The sequence below is a fragment of the Nothobranchius furzeri genome, chromosome 15 (genome assembly GCF_043380555.1).
Source record: "Nothobranchius furzeri strain GRZ-AD chromosome 15, NfurGRZ-RIMD1, whole genome shotgun sequence".
NCBI classification, from domain to species: domain Eukaryota; kingdom Metazoa; phylum Chordata; class Actinopteri; order Cyprinodontiformes; family Nothobranchiidae; genus Nothobranchius; species Nothobranchius furzeri.
In genome coordinates this window covers 47859740-47878501 of record NC_091755.1, presented here as the reverse complement: position 1 = coordinate 47878501, position 18762 = coordinate 47859740, and the positions used below count along the sequence as shown (strand labels likewise).

Genomic DNA, 18762 nt, shown 5'->3' with positions numbered 1-18762 from the left:
CATTTATAATTATTCAATTTCACAACTAAATACTAAACTAAATATTTAAGTCTGAACTAAATACTTAGTTTGTAAAATAAATATTTATCTCCAAATTAAATATTTATTTTCCAGAATAAATATTTAGATCACAGCTAAGTTTTTATTTTTAGCTAAATGTTTACTTTGCAAATTCCATATTTGGGTATGTCCCAATAATAAAGGGACCCCATTTCACTGGTTCAAGTCCTATTTGTCAGATAGGCAGTTTAGTGTTCACATTGACAACTTTTCCTCTCCATCTACTCCACTTCACTGGGGTGTGCCTCAGGGTTCGATTCTGGGGCCACTCCTGTTCTCGATTTACTTATTGCCATTGGGGATGATTTTAGCAAACCTTGGAATAAGTTATCACCTCTACACTGATGACTGCCAGATTTATTTGGCTTTCAGGAAACCTGACTCAACTCGCCTTCTCGTTGACTGTGTTACTGCAGTTAAAGGCTGGCTGTCGGAGAACTTCCTTTTCCTTAACGAAAACAAGACCGACGCCATTCTCTTTAATCCAATCAATCCAAAGCATGCACCTGGTGACTTCCCTCTCCGTTTTTAAATTTGAAATCTTGTGTAACCAGTCTGGGAGTGAAACTTGACTCTGATCTGTCAATGAGTTCACAAATTAACGCTACAGTCAGGTCTTGTTATTTTCAACTACGTTGCATCTCACATTTAAAGTCAATAGTCAAACGACCACAGCTGGAGTCTGTTGTTGACATCTTTGTCACCTCCCGTTTAGACTATGCCACTCAGTACTTATTGGTGTCAGGGTCTCAGCAATTGAGCGTCTTCAGAGAGTACAGAATGCGGTGGCTAGATTCCTGACAAACACCTCTAGATGTCATACGGGCAAAGTCTGTTTTATTGTGGTTTTCCTTCTAGTGTGGTGTGTTTTTAGTGTGTATTCTTTTTTATTTAGTTTAGTGCATGGAATGCTTTTATTTTGGGGAACCCAGGAAACTGGGAGGGTGTGTGATTTTACTTTGATGAGCTTGGACAGATGACATCCGGACCGGAGCAATTATCTGCACCGGTGGCAGATTAGGAGCGTCTGTTTTTTGGTGGAGACGGTGGCAGCAAGCAGAGAATCGCCGGGTGAAAGGACACCGATCGTCTGTGACGAGGCTTCATGCAGATGTGGGCAGGGTATTCCTCTGCCCTGGCGTGTGGACCCGCGACAGAGGAGGACGACAGCGTGGCGCGGTGACGCGGCCGAGCCAGTGACTGATCTGCAGGAGGAAGCGGCCGATCGAGGGAAACGGCGGTGCGGCAGACGCGCGTCTTGAAGGAGGAGGCGAGCTATCAGGGAAGAGGAAACCAGCGCGGCAGACAAGCGTCCCCAAGGAGGAGGAATCTGCCCCGCAGCGTCCAGATAAGGCTGCAGACTCTCCGGCCCAGTTCTGACAACCGTTTATAGTGACTGTCCTAACCTGGTTTTTTTAAATGGTGTTTTAATTAGAATTTTCAATAAACCCCGGTGCGGTGGTTAATGGCTGATTCCTTTGATCTCTGGCAGACGCTCTCAATTTACCTGGTGTAATCCTTGGGTGGGATTTTGTATTTGGTAGATATATAATATAGCCCACCCACCCGGTAGGAAGGTGCCACATTTGGCGTTGTTGGCAGGATCCAGGCTTTGGGAGCGGCTGTTGGAGCCAAATAAATTAGCCATGATGATGCCTGTTTACCCAGGGGCCCCTTGGCTTCCAAAATTTAAAGGACATGGGGAGGACTTAAAATACTGTGACTGGAAGGAACAGATAACCGGGTTGCTAGGGACACAGGAGTTGGCAGAACCCAGGAAGGTTGATATTGTATTGGGGGCGCTGGCTGGGGAAGCCAAACGTCAGGTCAGTGTTTTGGAAGAGAAGGAAAAAGATCAAGTCCGTAAAATCCTTAACTATTTAGATTCCTTGTATGGAGACCGCACTCCAACCGCGGTGTTAAGGTCTCCGTTTTTCGGTTGCACCCAGAAGCCAAGTGAGACTGTATCTTCTTTTATTTTGAGGTTGCGTGAGCTACATTGTAGGTTGCGGCGACATGACCCCGACGGACTCCCCCCTCAGATATAGCCTTACGGGACCAGCTGTTGTTGGGGTTACAGGAGGGTCCCCTGGCCCAGGCCTTAAAGGTTTATGCTCGCCGTAACCCTGAGGGGGATTTTGCTGCTATCCGTCAGGAGGCACTATTACTTGATGCAGAGTACGGAAACACGCCGACTGAGGCGACATGTTCAGCTGTGAGTAACCCATGTGCTTCCCCCAAATCATCACAGAGACCTGGCTGGAAGGAGGCCCTAAAGAGGGAGATTATGGAGGACGTGAAGGCGCAGATGGGAGAGCTTACCCAGGAATTGGTGAGGGAGGTTAAATCACTTCTCCAACCCGCAGCAGTTGCTCCACAACCCTCAAGGTTTGAGAGGGAGAGGCGGCGGTCCACGTCATATGCCAACGACCGGGATGCACAAGGTCGACCAATCTGCCACAGATGTAGATGTCCAGGCCACATAGCCAGGTTCTGTAGGGAGCCAAATGCTTCACTGCCTCCTTTAAACTAACCATCCCTGCTGCTGAGGTCCGGGGGGCAGGGGTGGCTGATTCACCGCCAGAGGGAAACTGTGTACATGGTGGGGAAATGATCCTTTTGTGATTTTGGACAAGGTGGGAGAGATGGGGGTGGTTTATCGGGTGCAACCTGAAAAAGGTGGTCGCCAGCAGACGGTGCATAGGAATGCATTGAAGCCGTGTACAGCACCCCCTGTAGACATTTTACCACCGGTAGCGGAGCCTGAAGCAGGCAGTCAAAGGCTTTTAGAGACTCTAAAGTGGCCGGAACCATTGTTCTATGGGTTTTTTCCCCTAGCTCCGCACGGGGCTCCCCAAGATGGACCACAGGAAGCAGTGCGGCGCTCTGCTCGGCCTAATTTTGGCAAGCCACCAGACAGGTATGGGGATTGAACTGTTCACGTCACAGGGACTGACGACGTCAAGAAGTGGGGGGATGTCATACGGGCAAAGTCTGTTTTATTGTGGTTTTCCTTCTAGTGTGGTGTGTTTTTAGTGTGTATTTTTTTTATTTAGTTTAGTGCATGGAATGCTTTTATTTTGGGGAACCCAGGAAACTGGGAGGGTGTGTGATTTTACTTTGATGAGCTTGGACAGATGACATCCGGACCGGAGCAATTATCTGCACCGGTGGCAGATTAGGAGCGTCTGTTTTTTGGTGGAGACGGTGGCAGCAAGCAGAGAATCGCCGGGTGAAAGGACACCGATCGTCTGTGACGAGGCTTCATGCAGATGTGGGCAGGGTATTCCTCTGCCCTGGCGTGTGGACCCGCGACAGAGGAGGACGACAGCGTGGCGCGGTGACGCGGCCGAGCCAGTGACTGATCTGCAGGAGGAAGCGGCCGATCGAGGGAAACGGCGGTGCGGCAGACGCGCGTCTTGAAGGAGGAGGCGAGCTATCAGGGAAGAGGAAACCAGCGCGGCAGACAAGCGTCCCCAAGGAGGAGGAATCTGCCCCGCAGCGTCCAGATAAGGCTGCAGACTCTCCGGCCCAGTTCTGACAACCGTTTATAGTGACTGTCCTAACCTGGTTTTTTTAAATGATGTTTTAATTAGAATTTTCAATAAACCCCGGTGCGGTGGTTAATGGCTGATTCCTTTGATCTCTGGCAGACGCTCTCAATTTACCTGGTGTAATCCTTGGGTGGGATTTTGTATTTGGTAGATATATAATATAGCCCACCCACCCGGTAGGAAGGTGCCACATAGACGCTGTCACATTTCACCTGTCCTTGCACGCTTGCACTGGACACCTATTAAATATCGTATCCAGTTTAAGGTTTTAACCTTTGTTTACAACACTCTGAATGGTCAGGCCCCTGCTTATCTGTCGGAACTGCTTAAGCCTTATGCTCCACCCAGAAACCTGAGATCGGCAGATCACTTGCTTTTGTGCATCCCAAAAATGAGGTATAAATCTAGTGGGGAGCGGGCCTTTGCGTTGGCTGCCCCATAACTTTGGAATGCTCTCCCCCTTAGTGTTCAACAGGCCCCGTCACTGGGTCGATTCAAGTCTGTACTGAAGGCCTACTTCTATCATTTAGCTTTTGATCAATGACCAAGCTTTTATTGTTTTCATGTTTTTATTGTGACTCTGTATTTTTTTTGTTATTTTGTTTTTTTACTCTAGTATGTTTCTTTTAAATGTTTAGCTTATTCCCTTTATCTCCTATATGATTTTTATCTTGGGTTTTTTCCTTTTTATAACTACTGTACAGCTCTTTGGTCAGCTGTCATGCTGTTTTTAAATGTGCTTTATAAATGAACTTGGTATGGTATGGTATAAATATTTAGCTGGGATCTAAATATTTATTTGAAAAAAATAAATGTTTAATTTGGATGATGAGCTAAACATTTAGCTCCACATTAAAATGTTTTTTACAAACTAAATGTTTTGGTCCGACCTTAATATTAAGTTTATAAAATAATTACTTAACTCTAAATCACATATTTAGCTTGCCAACTAAATATTTAGTTGGGATCTTTAATATTTATAAATGTATGAATAACATGATGAAAATATGACTTTGGAATATGAACTCCCTTTTCTTCCTCTTATGATTGGCTAAATAACCCAAAGTTATGACTGAACACACACACACACACACACACACACACACACACACACACACACACACACGTTGTTGTTAGCCTCAAGGGCAACATGCCGATTATCACTTGTAAGTCGCTTTGGACAAAAGCGTCTGCTAAATACATAAACATAAACCACACACACACGCGCGCGCGCGCGCGCAACAACAACAAATCTATAGGGAGGAAAATAGTTTCGCTCCTCAACTGAAAAACATAACACAGCATTTTAAAAAGTCACGAAGGTTTCAAATAAAACTGGGAAGAAAAATGTAACGGCGAGTCAGATGTCACGTGACCGACACGAGGGCGCGGCTTCAGCTAACCGAGCAGGAAGCTAGAAGTGACGTCACTTTCCAGAAGTCCCCTTCAGGTTTCAGTGACGAAGAAACGGAAAAATAAGCGAGGTCGCTGTTTTCTGAGAGTCGCTACTGCTCCAGCTCACGTCCACACTCACCTTTTACAGGTAAGACTGCTTCCACTGAGCCTTTTGCCGGCGTCTTCCGTAGAATGACACGGAATTTTTATTAGCCATTAACGGTTGTCCAACAAGCTAGCGTCGCTCCGGCCAGCTCCCCTCCTCCCCGCTGTTTATGTCGGAACAAAGACTCTCCGCTAAGCCGCTCTCTTACTTTTATTCTGTTTTCCATTCTTCACTCACGGCTCTGACGTCTACTACCTACTGACTGAGTCGTTGTGGTTAATTCCCCCCATGACCCGGCTAATGGTAGCTAGTGAATTTTTAATGACTACTGTAGCGTTAGCTTCGTTGATGGGAAACATTTTTGTCTGAACTCCAGCCGCGTCTTCCTGTTCTAAATAAATAAACAAACACCGAAGGATGACGGTTTTCTACCGCCACGTATGATTTCTACTGCGGGTTTTGTGGTGTTAGAACACTAAAAGCGCAGCTCTTATATAAACGGTGGATTGTTTTCTGTCTGGACTTTACGTGACGTACAGGTTTAGGGCGTGGGTTTGTGTGTTTAATGGTTATTTATCCATTTCTCTCCCCTTTCCCCTCCAGCCCATGCAGACCAGTTAGAAATGACCCCATTCTTGAATCACAGCGATTCGTTCAGCCTCTCTGAAGCTAGCTGTCCACTGTCTGCCTTTCCTCCGGTCACAAACGAGGCTAAACGAAAAGTATTCTTTATCTAGGTGACTCTTTAGTGTTTAACACAGCTTTATAGTATTAGTCCATGTTATTACTCAGCTGTATTTAAGGACAGGAAGCTACATAACTGTGAAATTGTCATTCAGCACCTTATTTTTGAATAAGGTGCTGAATGACAAACTTTCCCATTAGAAAATAGGCTTTTTCATTTCACTGCTAACATCTAACAAGTTAAACAATCAATGTTGATTTAAACCAACCGTATTTAAAGTAGATTTTATGTTTATCTTTTTAAACTGCGAAGAAGTTTTCCAAAGAGCTGAAGTACTATCGGATTCTGGGATGATAAAATTAGAAAGGAAATACAAACAAAATGTCTTCCAATAAAAATAAGTAGGGATGCACAATATATCGGCATCGGTATCGGTCTGATAAATAAAACTGGGTCGATGTTAACAACATACATACATAATACAACAAATTTTTTCCATCTTGTTTTCATTTGTTTATTTGCTTTGGTGATCATAATCTTAGACGCGTAAATGTGTGTGGTGTGTGTACATAATAATGTTAATTCGGCTTTGATGATTTTCATTCTATAAAAAAATCTGCTGATTTTAGAAGCATTAATGTCAGTTTATCGGTATCGGCCACATCAGTGATATTAATAACTGTATGGGCCCAAATGTTCATATCGGTCCATCACTGTAAATAAGTCATCTGGAAATAAGAATAAATCATTGTAAAGTTTTTGTGAAGACGTTTAATCCTGTTATCTTGTAAATGTTTCATTCATGCCTGTATAGCCGTGCTACTTATCGGATTCAGGAAATGAAAAGTCGTGGTATTTGTGTCTTTTTGAGGTGACCGTGGAAGGTCTGCAGGACACAAAACGATGTTTACAAACAAGTTTAAAGCTTCGTCTGTAACATAAATCTGAATTTCACATCATTATTCAGTTATTTTACCTTTTGGGCTCATAGTGCCAGATCCTTCAGCGGCTGCTTCATCCTACATTACTTGCCCGCCTTGTTTCCACTACGGCTGTGAAAAGATAAGATTGTGTCGTCACAAGAGCGGCTCAAAGACTTTCCCAGCCTTTAGGTTTAGTTTTAGAAAAAAACAAAGTGAGCAAATCAACACAAATCAGAAAAGTAAACATCAGGAGGTATAAAATGTCCCGTTGTTCACCAACACAATGATGCTCTTGTCTGTGAGGACTCTGGAGAGTAGAGGCCTGAGTAGTTGGACAAGTGAAATGTTTCAGTGACGTTATTGTGGTCAGAATTTTACAGACTCAGTGTAATTTTGACTATTTGGTGTTAAAATGCATCTCTGACCACAGAGTGTAGAATGATTGTGTAGAATATGAGGAACCACTGTGGAAAATATTCCATATTTGGTGTATTTGGACTTTTATTTTTGTGTTGTTGTTTTCACATTTTTCAGCTTTTGTAAATAGTTTTATTAAAACAAGGTGTGTTTTTGGATGTCTGGTTAATTTTTTTTAAACCAGCGCCTTCCTTCCGTTTCTTCTTCTTCTTTTTTGTTATTGAGGAACACAACTGATGTAACGTCTTGTGATTGTCACACACAGTTGTGTAAGTTTAGTGATTTTCTACGCATTTTTCCAGAAGTCGATGATCTGGCCTTGTTGCTCTTTCAGGGTCGAGCTTTTCTATCAATCTTAGACTTTTTCTGAGTTCTGATTTCATTATGATTCATTACTTTAAAAATACTGATGAGTCGTAAGCAAAAGGTCGTTAGGAAATGGAAGTCAGATGATCGAATGGACGTTAGATTTGGTGACGAATCACTAATTTGCATTTGACAACAGATGGATGTGTGGGAAAACCAAACGAATCATCCCAGTGAGTGCGTTTACATGCAGCCAGTAACCCTTTTAAAACCCGAATATTCACAATAACCCGGTTCCGCACGGCCATGTAAACACAGCCAGAAACCCGGATATGCTCATAACCGGGTTTTTAAAAACCCGGTTACTACACCTGGGGTAACCCTTTTCTAACCTGAATGTTTGGTCGTGTAAACGCATATCGGGATATCCCCATCAAAGCGTGTTCTGCGCATGCTCCGTTCGCAAGGAATCTTGGTCTTTTGAGTAGCGAGACGTCTTGTATGCGCCAGAACACCGGAAGTAAACAAGTTGGGAGCAACATGGCGAGTCGCGGCACAGCACCACACTTTTAGAGTGACGAGGAAACCTCTGTCTTCATCATTCTGGTGAAAAGTATGAACATTATGTCTTCTGTTGATGGCCGAAAGCACAGAGACAGCGAAATATACGCATATTGCGTCTTGACGTAGTCCATACGTCCTGACGCTACCCCAACGTCCGCATTTAAATCGGGTTATGCAAGTTAGAGGTAACTCTTTCTATTCATGCTTGTAAACGGGTTATTCTGATCAACTCAGAAACCAGTATACCGACCTTAACCCGATCATAACCCGGATATTGGCTGCATGTAAACGTGGTCAGTGTGATGATATGAGGTTTCTGATAAAAGAACAGTTTTGAGCAAATAGACAGGTGGAGTGTGATGTTTAGGCCCCGTCCATCCATTCATCATCCATCCGTCCATCCATCCATCATCCATCTATTCATCTTTGATGATACCAGCCCAAACCAGTACTCCACCTCCACCTTGCTGGCGTCTGAGTCATACTGGAGCTCTCTGCCCTTTACCAGTCCAGCCACGGGCCCATCCATCTGGTCCATCAAGACTCACTCTCATTTCATCAGTCCATAAAACCTTAGAAACATCAGTCTTGAGACATTTCTTGGCCCAGTCTTGACGTTTCAGCTTGTGTGTCTTGTTCAGTGGTGGTCTTCTTTCAGCCTTTCTTACTTTGGCCATGTCTCTGAGTATTGCACACCTTGTGCTTTTGGGCACTCCAGTGATGTTGCAGCTCTGAAATATGGCCAAACTGGTGGCATCTTGGCAGCTGCACGCTTGACTTTTCTCAGTTCATGGGCAGTTATTTTGCTCCTTGGTTTGTCCACACGCTTCTTGCGACCCTGTTGACTATTTTGAATGAAAAGCTCGATTGTTCGATGATCACGCTTCAGAAGCTTTGAAATTTTAAGACCACTGCATCCCTCTGCAAGATATCTCACTATGTTTGACTTTTCTGAGCCTGTCAAGTCCTTCTTTTGACCCATTTTGCCAAAGGAAAGGAAGTTGCCTAATAATTATGCACACCTGATATAGGGTGTTGATGTCATTAGACCACACCCCTTCTCATTACAGAGATACACATCACCATATGCAGACACATATGCTTAACTGGTAGGAGGCTTTCGAGCCTATAAAGCTTGGAGTAAGACAACATGCATGAAGAGGATGAAGTGGACAAAATACTCATTTGCCTAATAATTCTGCACTCCCTGTAGGGTTGTCACGGTAACCGGTGTATCAGTAAACCCCAGTAAAAAAGTTGACAATAAAAATAACAGTCTTGTTTTTTTAAAACTATATTATCTCGGTGGGTTACCGTGGCTGCGGTGTAGGCGCGGTGACCCTTACCAGCCACCGTATCATCTGCTGAAGTTGCCGGCGGCACATGCGCGCTTTTTTGTTTACAACCAAAACTTTCTTGAAGCTAAAGCTGAAATATTGACCAAAGGAGGAGACGGCAGCGCTCAGGACATTTATTATCCCTCAAACAAGACAAAGTGGGAAGAACGGGCATTTTTTGGATATCTGAAGAATGCCGAGGGACAGCTGATAGAAGACGGCTATCCTGTTTGCAGCACGTGCAGAAAAAGTGTCTGTGAAAGGCAGCAACGCTTCAAATCTCATGACACATCTGCGTGACCATCACCCACAACTCTACAGTCAACGCAAGGCAAGCTAACGTTAGCGTTTTAGCTAAAATGCGTGATCCGAGGATTTGGGTTGAGGGAGAATGCAACGAGTCGCTATATAAAGCAGCCGCAGCGCCGCTACCTGCATATAAACCGTGTCGCGGACACCGCCATGTTGAAATGACGCTATGCATTACGGGGCTCCCAGGGGCAGATAAGAGTTGGTCTCTCTCCGAGAATAATTATGAATTTAACAATGATTACTGCCTGATGACATTTTCCCACATCTGCAAAGCTCACTGGAAGGACACAAACCGAGGATGATATGTTCCTGATATAGGGTTTATTACTCAAGTAAGGGTAAAAAAGTATCTGATTAGAAGGCTACTTGAGTACTGAGTATCATCTGGTCTAATATTTTTAAAATGATGACATCAAACAGACAAAAAATAACAAGTTATGGGCAAATATTGGTATTTTAAAGACTAAAGGGGAAAAATGTAAACAAATAAACAACATAATTACAAAATAACACATTTTAGGCAAAAGTTAGACACAAAGTGAGGACAATATTTCCTGATATACAGGGTTTATTTAGCTGTCTGAAAATGTAACGCGTTTAAAAAAAAAATACCGCGATAATTTTAGTCACAATAACTGTGAGGTTACATTTTCACGCCGTGACAACCCAACATGCTTCCCGTCGTTTCTAACTGCTGGAGAGGATTTTCTCTATAAAGTTGAATAAAGCGATGAGCGAGATTCTCTGACAGAAACGGAAGGAGATAACGGGTCGTGTTTGATCTGAAAGCCTCCGTGAACCGGCGTCTTCTCGTCATCACGAGCTGCAGGACAGAAAAGTTTTATTATAACAGGAGGAAAGGAATGAAAACTGTTGCTTTTATACTTCTTCATGCGTTCATTTGCAGGGGTTCACATCTCAGAGTCTTTTGGTCCGAGTTTCTAAACTGAAGTTTAAGTTTTAGAGTGAATGAGAAGTCTCCTGCGGACGTTCTCGTCACTCACAGCTGTTTGTTTCTCCTCAGCATGTCTCTGTATCCATCCCTGGAGGACCTGAAGGTCGACAAGGTCATCAAAGTAAGTCGAGCATGTTTTTACCGTTTAATGTGTGATGATTGTCCCGCTGTGATTCTTCCTACAGCCTGAAGCACCGTTACCACCAGAGCTGATGTTCCTGGAGCTCCAAACTCGGGAATGATTCAGTCTTTAGAGGAACAAAAACACCCAAATGACCAAAGAGGTCAGGTTTCTGTCCACGCCGCGCCACCTGTGAGCTCAGCTGGTTTAGAGGCTGTTGCTTTTATCGTAGTTTAAAAAGTGTCGTGGATATGAAAGGGTGAAAACGTGGTTTCAAATGCTGTCTTTGTTTTTGTTTTTTTATTTAAATGAGACTTTTTTCCTTTTATCAGGTCAGTTTATATGGAAACCGTTTCATGGAAAATGATAAAATTTGAATGATTTCCAGTTAAATAAAAACTAAATAGTTTTCTTCTAAGAAGCCATATTTTCTCTGCGTTTGTTTGATTTATTTGATGGAGGATCTTTGGGTTTTGACTCTTTTTGCACCACATGAGCATCAAGACTTTTGCACGTTTCATACAAAGTTCTAATCACACTTTCTTGGTTATTCTGGGTTAGTGTTGGCTTCACGCTGGAGGAAACCGGACTCATTTTCCCTTCATTCAGAACCAGAACCAGCTGATTGGTGTGGTTGTGTTTCAGGCTCAGGCCCAGTTTGCCCAGACCACCGCTCCGATGCCGGCCATCACCGAGGGACCCTACCAGCCCGAGTCTGCTGCTGCTGCTGCTGCTGCGATGCCAGGATCCAGTGAGTCTCACCTGTTAGCGTGTTTTATGTTGGAGCGGCCATCTTTGTTATTTGCTGGGAGAAGACATGTTGTGCTGGCAGATCGGAGCAGGACGTGGACGTAGAGGCATGCCTCAGATGATGACGCAGCAACAGCTTAACACTTTGCATGGCTTGTCTCTGTCTCTAGTGTTTCTACTGCTGTCCTCTACTTGTCCTCTCATTCATGTGGAAACTAGGCCACATGAGACATTTGTAAAACCCAGAACGTCCAAAAGACGAGCAGAGCTTAGCGACTGCACAGCTTCTCTCCTCAGCATCTCATTTTCTCCATCTTTCAAATCCTCGTCTCTATTTGGATGCAAAGTCCTGTGGGGGTTTTTCCTCCTTTGTTTTCACCTCAGCAGAGCTCGCCATGAGTCGTCATGGCGACTGGCTCTGGCAGTTGTGCTGGGATAGTGGGTGGGGGGGCTCAGGGGCATTGGGGATTGGGACGAGCTCAGGAGGAAAACTCCAATGACGGGAGTGTGTGTGTGTGTGTGTGTGGGGGGGGGGGGGGTCTAGATGGAACAGCAGAACCTTGTATTAAGGTTTAATTACGAGGCTGAAGTTAGCTTCCGATTCCAGCTTCCGATTCGGGAAACGGCTAAAGGGCCATTACACCCAAATTTTCTCTACTCTGACCATCTTTAATCTGCTCTAGCTCAAAAACTACAACAGCCACACTGTTCAAACCTGTTCTAGATTATTCTACAATAAAGGCTTCACAAATCCCAAACAAGGTTGTATGCAGTCTGCTGTTATTGTAGAATAATCTAGAACAGGTTTGAACAGTGTGGCTGTTGTAGTTTTTGAGCTAGAGCAGATTAAAGATGGTCAGAGTAGAGAAAATTTGGGTGTAATGGCCCTTTAGCCGTTTCCCGACTCGGAAGCTAACTTCAGCCTCGGTTTAATTCATCTCAAAAGGAGAACATAAATTTAGACTAAATCTGCATCTGACGCTTTTGTGTCTGCGGGTTTCTCCGCTTGCAGCCGTGTGGATAAATGTGGGGCCACGTGTGGGTGAGGAGGGAACCGAGCCGCTGCTTCTACGTTCCCCAGGAATAACGGCTTTGTTTTTTTTAATTTTTTTTTTGGAGGTTTAGATGAAAAATGCGGCTTTAAATCCACCACATTCTCACTTTCCCAGTTTCACCGCCGGTTTGAATAACGTGTGTGTTCAGCGTATTCATGAGTGACCCGGAAGAGGAATGGGCGCACGTTTCTTCAGCTGTAACTACGGCGGCGTCGCGGTGATGACGGGGAACGGAATAATCGCCTCACTGGGCGTCAGCGCGACGTGTTTGAGTGGAATTGTGACTAATAATAGTTGCTTTATGGCTTCCTGAACGACTTCTGGAGAAGCGAGATATCCGAATATCAGGAAGTAACTCCAAAACCTGCCGTCTGCTGCTCCCCCCTCACTTTTACTTCCTGGAACAGGAGTGCCAGCGCTTCTCCCCACAGAGATGGACTCGTTTCTACTAGAGACCACAGCAGATGTGTTGAAAAATGACAGTTGAACTTGAACATCGTGAAGTTTTAATAATATAAATGAAATATATGAAAATTATAACAGTTTGAAGGAGAATGAAGACGTTAAAGAAGGACGGCGGATTATTTATCCTCCTGGAACGCTGCAGTTAGTCTGATTTAACATTTCTGTTTCCCACCATCTGCTTCTTTTTCATTCATCTTCTCCTTTTTTCTCCTGTTCCTCCAGGTTTGTATCCCAACCTGCAGGAGCTTGGAGACTACATGGGGCTGTCCCTCAACAGCGAAGAAGTCCAGAGGAACCTGGCCTTGGTGCCCATGGCCGACAACGTGAGCATCATTATGCTGTCGTGATGTTCTTGTTTCTGCAGCTTCGGCCTTAAAATCTGGTTAATGAAACCAAACGGAGGCGTAAACGCCACGACTCGACTAGAAACGCGTTTAAATGTTTCAGCTCTTAAGACTGTCAGGATCTGGAGGGGTGTGTGTGTGTGTGTGTGTGTGTGTGTGTGTGTGTGTGTGTGTGTGTGTGTGTGTGTGTGTGTGTGTGTGTGTGTGTGTGTGTGTGTGTGTGTGTGTGTGTGTGTGTGTCTTCCTCCCACATAACTCGTTATGATGCAGCGTTCTTCTAAAGCTGAATTTTAAATCCTTTTCCTCGTTTTCTCTCCGCCATCGTTTGCTTTTCCTGACTCGTTACTTTGCCTGTTTATGGTTCGGTCCTGCAGCAGGTGGCCGTGCCCTCCGTGTCCGGGGTCGGGGCGATGGTTCGACCCGTGACAGGGGCAGACATCGGCATCAGGAGGGCAGAGATCCGCCCGGGGCTTCGAGAGGTCATCCTCTGTAAGGATCAGGATGGGAAGGTGGGACTGCGGATCAGGACCATCGACAACGTGAGTCGGCGTTTTTAAACTTGTGACTCCGACCTGGTTGTTTATTTATGGAGTCTGTTTGACACCAGAGCACCAGAACGGTTCCACGTTTACTTTCTTCTTGGCTCTGAACATTCCATCTTTTTCCTCTCAGGGTCTGTTCGTCCAGCTGGTCCAGGCCAACTCCCCCGCCGCTCTGGTCGGGCTGCGCTTCGGGGACCAGGTCCTCCAGATCAACGGGCAGAACTGCGCCGGCTGGAGCGCAGACAAGGCCCACAAGGCTCTGAAAGCTGCAGCGGAGACCCGCATCGAGATGGTGGTCAGGGACAGGTGACGACCAACGCATTTGTCCAGGGTTCCATGCTCCTGTGGATTTTTGCATCGTTTCCTCTTCTCGCCGGACTTCCTCTGTTCATTTTCAGGGTTTAGATCAACAGTTTAAAACTGCAGTCCAGCATTTACTTGCATGAACATGTCATTTTGTGATTTTCTGATTACTTTTCTCCTCCCCCAGACCGTTTCAGCGCACCATCACCATGCACAAGGACAGCTCGGGCCACGTGGGCTTCATCTACAAGTCTGGGAAGATCACCTCCCTGGTGAAGGACAGCTCCGCTGCTCGTAACGGCCTCCTGACCGAACATTACATCTGTGAGATCAACGGGCAGAACGTCATCGGGCTCAAGGTCGGTCCTGTTGGTTCTTTCACAGCTGATGTTCTGTTTCACAGCACAAACGAAAACAGGATCATTACATTTACCCGGTTCTGGTATTTTCATTTTCATAAAGCACTCGGAAATAATCTGTAAATAAATGTTGATGCTGCTGTCAGTAAGTTTGTCTCACATCAGTCGTTTTAACTGTGGGATTCAACTAGTAACTAAGTAGTAACTAAGTAGTAACTAAGTAGTAACTAAGTAGTCTGTGTGTCGTCGTCCTGAGATGCCGTCTGTAAAACCAGAATTTAGTTTTAACACTTTTTCTCCATGAATTTGTCTCAATATGCAAATTTAACTGTTTCTTGTCTCGGTGTGTGTGTGTGTGTGTGCGTGTGTGTGTGTGTGTGTGTGTGTGTGTGTCAAAGACATGGAGGAAAACTTTAAAGTAGTCTCTACTGAGAAAGCTTCACTCGCACGAGGGATTCACGTTTTCTTTCCTTTTTCCAGGATTCCCAGATTAAGGACATTCTGAACACTTCTCCGACCGCCATGACCATCACCATCATGCCCAAGTTCATCTATGAACACATGATTAAAAGGTAAAGAAAATCTGATGCTGAGGTAAACGGTGAAGGTCCTGATCTGTAGAATTAGTTTTTGTTTATTTTGCAGAATATTTTTATTGATCCTTTTGGTTCGAAGCGACCAGGAATTAAAACCCTTTAGTAGACTTTAAAGGTGTGGAGCACTGAAAAATAATTTCAATGATTACTTCTGATTCTAACGGGTCACTCTGAGTGTTTCATGCAGGCTGAGCATGGAAATAGTCTCCTACACCTGTCTCCTGCATTAGCTTCTGATAGAAAACAGACGGTGAAACTCTAGGATTAGAAAATCCTGACAGATCTACGTCACACTGTCACTAACATTCATGGACTCACCCATCTGGACTCACGACGGGGAAGGCTGGTGTTGGTTTAGCGTCCAGGAAACAGCAGAGAACGTCTCTGCTAGCAGAAGCTAACATTAGCATTAGCAACTCCACCACACAGCTGAACTCCTCCAGGCTTGTGTCGTTTGTGAAGATTAAACATCAACGTTGCAGAGCAAACAGTCAGTGGATGAGTCGTGTTGCTGTTAGCCAATCAGAGGGTCTCTGTCTAAAACTTACAAGGAATTCATCCCCACTGGAGACCGCTGCAGATGTATTGATTAGCTCATTCGCTGCCAGCCGTTTCCTAATCGGTACCCCCTGAAACTGGGGCCCAAACGATCTAACACATGGATTTTCTGCTTCCTGATCACGTGACATGTGACGTATGCGGATGAAGAGCTGAGATGTTTGTTCTCACGGTGCGAGGGCTCATTCCAACGGCCACACAGTAAAAGCATGACCACTTTAGTCGTCAATGGCAGTGAACGAGTGAAATGAGCGTTCAACACCTTAGAAACGTAAACCTTTAAACTGTGGCTAGTGAAGCTGACCCTGGCTGAGGTGCGTTTAGGAACACGCTGATGGATGCTGTCGTTGATCTCTCCTCCAGGATGTCCACCGGGCTCCTGCGGTCGGCCATGGATCATTCCGTCCCAGAGGTGTGAGATCCGGAGGCGGAGCTGAAATCTGTCTGGATGTCGACAAACAGGCTCTTCGTCCTTTCCTAAATCCTTCTGTCCTCATATAAAAACACCTCATAACGTCCATCAGTGTAACCCTTTTAAATGTCTTTTTATTCTCGACCTTTTTTATCATCAGTCTGAACGTTAGTTCTGTTTATTCATTAACCCTTTAGTCTCTTCCTGTTTTTTTATATAAAAGATCAAAAATAATCACTTTTGCTTTCTTCAAGAAAAAATGCACAAACTATCATGAGTCCGGCGCTTCCTCCTCAGCGTGGAGACGAGTCGGAGACCTTCTCTTAATGCTGTAAAAGCTGGTTGGCAGCTCACTTCCTGCACACGTCCTTTGTAAATAATCTGGGCTCATATTAAACCCCAACAGCAACAAAAACCCCAACCTGAGCGTTATCAGCGCACAGCCCTTAAGCCTGGCCAGTGGGCCGGCTGCGGTCACAGGAATGGCGTGTGTTTTCATGTTTGTAGTTCTCCACACCCTCCAGCAGATGGCGGTCTTGTACAACACCAACCTCTGATGTTTGCACATTCCAGGGGAAAGAGTCCCATAAAATCCAGAGCACATGATTGGACAGGCCGTTTGTTTGGCCGTGTGTTTGAGGGAATCGTTGGTGTTATTTCAAAAGGGGGCTCGACCCGGGCCGACCCGCTAAGTGCACTTTTCACTACCTTACGAGAGGTCGTCGTTCCTGGATCTGTGTTTGCGGTGCCTCGTGTTAACGAGAGAGCTCGCTAGAGAAACTCGTGTGTCAGACACAGAAAATGGCTGAATTATGATGCTGAACTCCTGAGTTTAGATGCTGTCCGAGGCCTTTCCCGCCTTCGTTTCCTCCTCTTGGTGAGCACAGTGAGACTAAGCAAAGCTTACACTTGTGAATTTCTACTTGTCCTCCTTCTGTTGCTGTTCATCTTCGGATGCATGTACTCCTAGTTTTCTGTTTGAAATCTGATTCGATGCTGTCGTTCTGTAAAAAATCTTAGCAAATCTTAAAGTTTATATACGAATGTAACCAAGATAATATTGTAAAACAAATAAAGTCTTTCTGTTCACGTGGTGTGCTCTTCGTTTTCTTCACAGGGATTTTTGGAGGAAGTGTGTCGACATCCTTAAGGACTGATGATCTTAAAAGAAATCACAATTCAGGCAGATTTTAAAATAAATATTATGTCCAAAAATTGCATTATACGATTAACTAAAAATATTAAAGGTAGCATTCACTCGTTTAGAATTTCTGGTCTCTAGAACGAACAAATGCCTTGAGTCGTTTTCTGTGGGGAAACAAAGCTCTGGCGCCCCAGTTTCAGGGGGTAGAAGTTAGTTGGAAAACAGGATTTAAGCTTAGCTTATACTTCTCTGTCAGCAACTTTGCGCTCATGCTCCATGTCTGTCGCTAGATATGTTCAGCTCTCATTTTACGTTTTTGAGGGGGAACGGCGGTGCTGTTGACGAAGCAGCGTTCTGACCAATCACAGCCTCGCTGTCTCCTTAACTTTTGACGGATATTTGGAAAAGGGAGCTCTACTCCATCTGTCCTTGTGTGCCTGTTGGAGAACCCTTGCGACGACGGATAATGGCGTTGTGTGTTTCCATACCAACTATAAACTAGCCGTAGGAGTGTTACTCATCAATATTGACGATATTAAAAGTCTCTCCTCTGATTGGCTAACAGCAACACGACTTTTCTGCTGTGTTTGTTTGCTGTTCTTTCTCGGGTTAAAAAAAAAAAGCTACGTGGATTTTTCTGCACAATAAACAAGCCTGAACGTCTTCTGCCATGTTAGTTGATGATGCTAATGGTTAGCCTCTACTAGCTGCTCTGCTGTCTCCTTCCCCACTCCCAAGCCAAGGTGGGCGGAGCCAAGAATGCAAATTTTACATAGAAGAGACTGTTTTTTTCTGACTTAATTGCTTTCCTGTCTATTTCCTCTGATGCAAATCCAGGCGATGGGGGTTGGAGAACATCTTCGCGTTCAGCAAGCACACGTAACTCAGAGTGGTCGACCATATTTCCAAATTAACAAAAATCACACAGTTTCTCTGAATTCTCCCAGGTTTGAGCCCTGGGTGTTTGTGTGAATAGTTTACACTTTGGTCGGCGCCTAGCTGTCCTGTAAGGTGTATCTCTATTTTTACAAACAGAGGCTGTTCAGGGCGCTCTCTACAACAGAAACACTCATAGAAAGTGTCAACAATCACTTTAAGGGTCCTCTTATCAGTAAGTAGAAGATGAAAAACACACAGACAACATGATGAATTCCTCCATGCTGTTTTAATAGAGATGCGCTTCCTTCTGTATGTGGTGGGAGATATAGTCTTATTTCCTTTACTGTACACTGCTATTGCAAATGGTTATTTCACATCATGTTCAAATATATTAAAGATGTCAGTTTGATGAAGAACTAGACCTCGGTGCTACCCAGGGAGGGTAAAAGCAGCATTAAATTATGACACACATGATTGAACCTGGTTATGAACCCTCCAGGAGTCATCCTCAGATCATTAAAATAAATAAATCGCCACTCAATACGTAAACAACTGATTTCATTTCCAGTGTAAAATAACGGATTTCATTATAAAGTTCGGTGTGTTCTTTGAAAATGTTC

At 44.5% G+C, this 18762-nt stretch overlaps 1 protein-coding gene across 4 annotated transcripts in view; it reads left to right on the top strand.

The window, feature by feature from the left end:
- The first annotated feature begins 5000 nt into the window (after positions 1-5000).
- Positions 5001-18762, top strand: part of sdcbp2 (syndecan binding protein (syntenin) 2) — a 27991-nt gene continuing 14229 nt past the window's right edge. For 3 of the 4 annotated variants that reach the window (XR_011516699.1, XR_011516698.1, XM_070544963.1), the window contains exons 1-8: positions 5001-5157; positions 10684-10735; positions 11381-11486; positions 13228-13328; positions 13724-13888; positions 14022-14197; positions 14382-14553; positions 15034-15125. Coding sequence is in view for 2 of the 4 variants with exons in the window: in XM_070544963.1 (XP_070401064.1) it covers positions 10685-10735; positions 11381-11486; positions 13228-13328; positions 13724-13888; positions 14022-14197; positions 14382-14553; positions 15034-15125 (863 nt within the window). In the remaining 2 variants the exon portion in view is untranslated. Of the gene's footprint in view, positions 5158-10683; positions 10736-11380; positions 11487-13227; positions 13329-13723; positions 13889-14021; positions 14198-14381; positions 14554-15033; positions 15126-16070; positions 17209-18762 lie in introns of those variants that run through there. The other variant, XM_015968764.3, reaches the window with a different exon arrangement.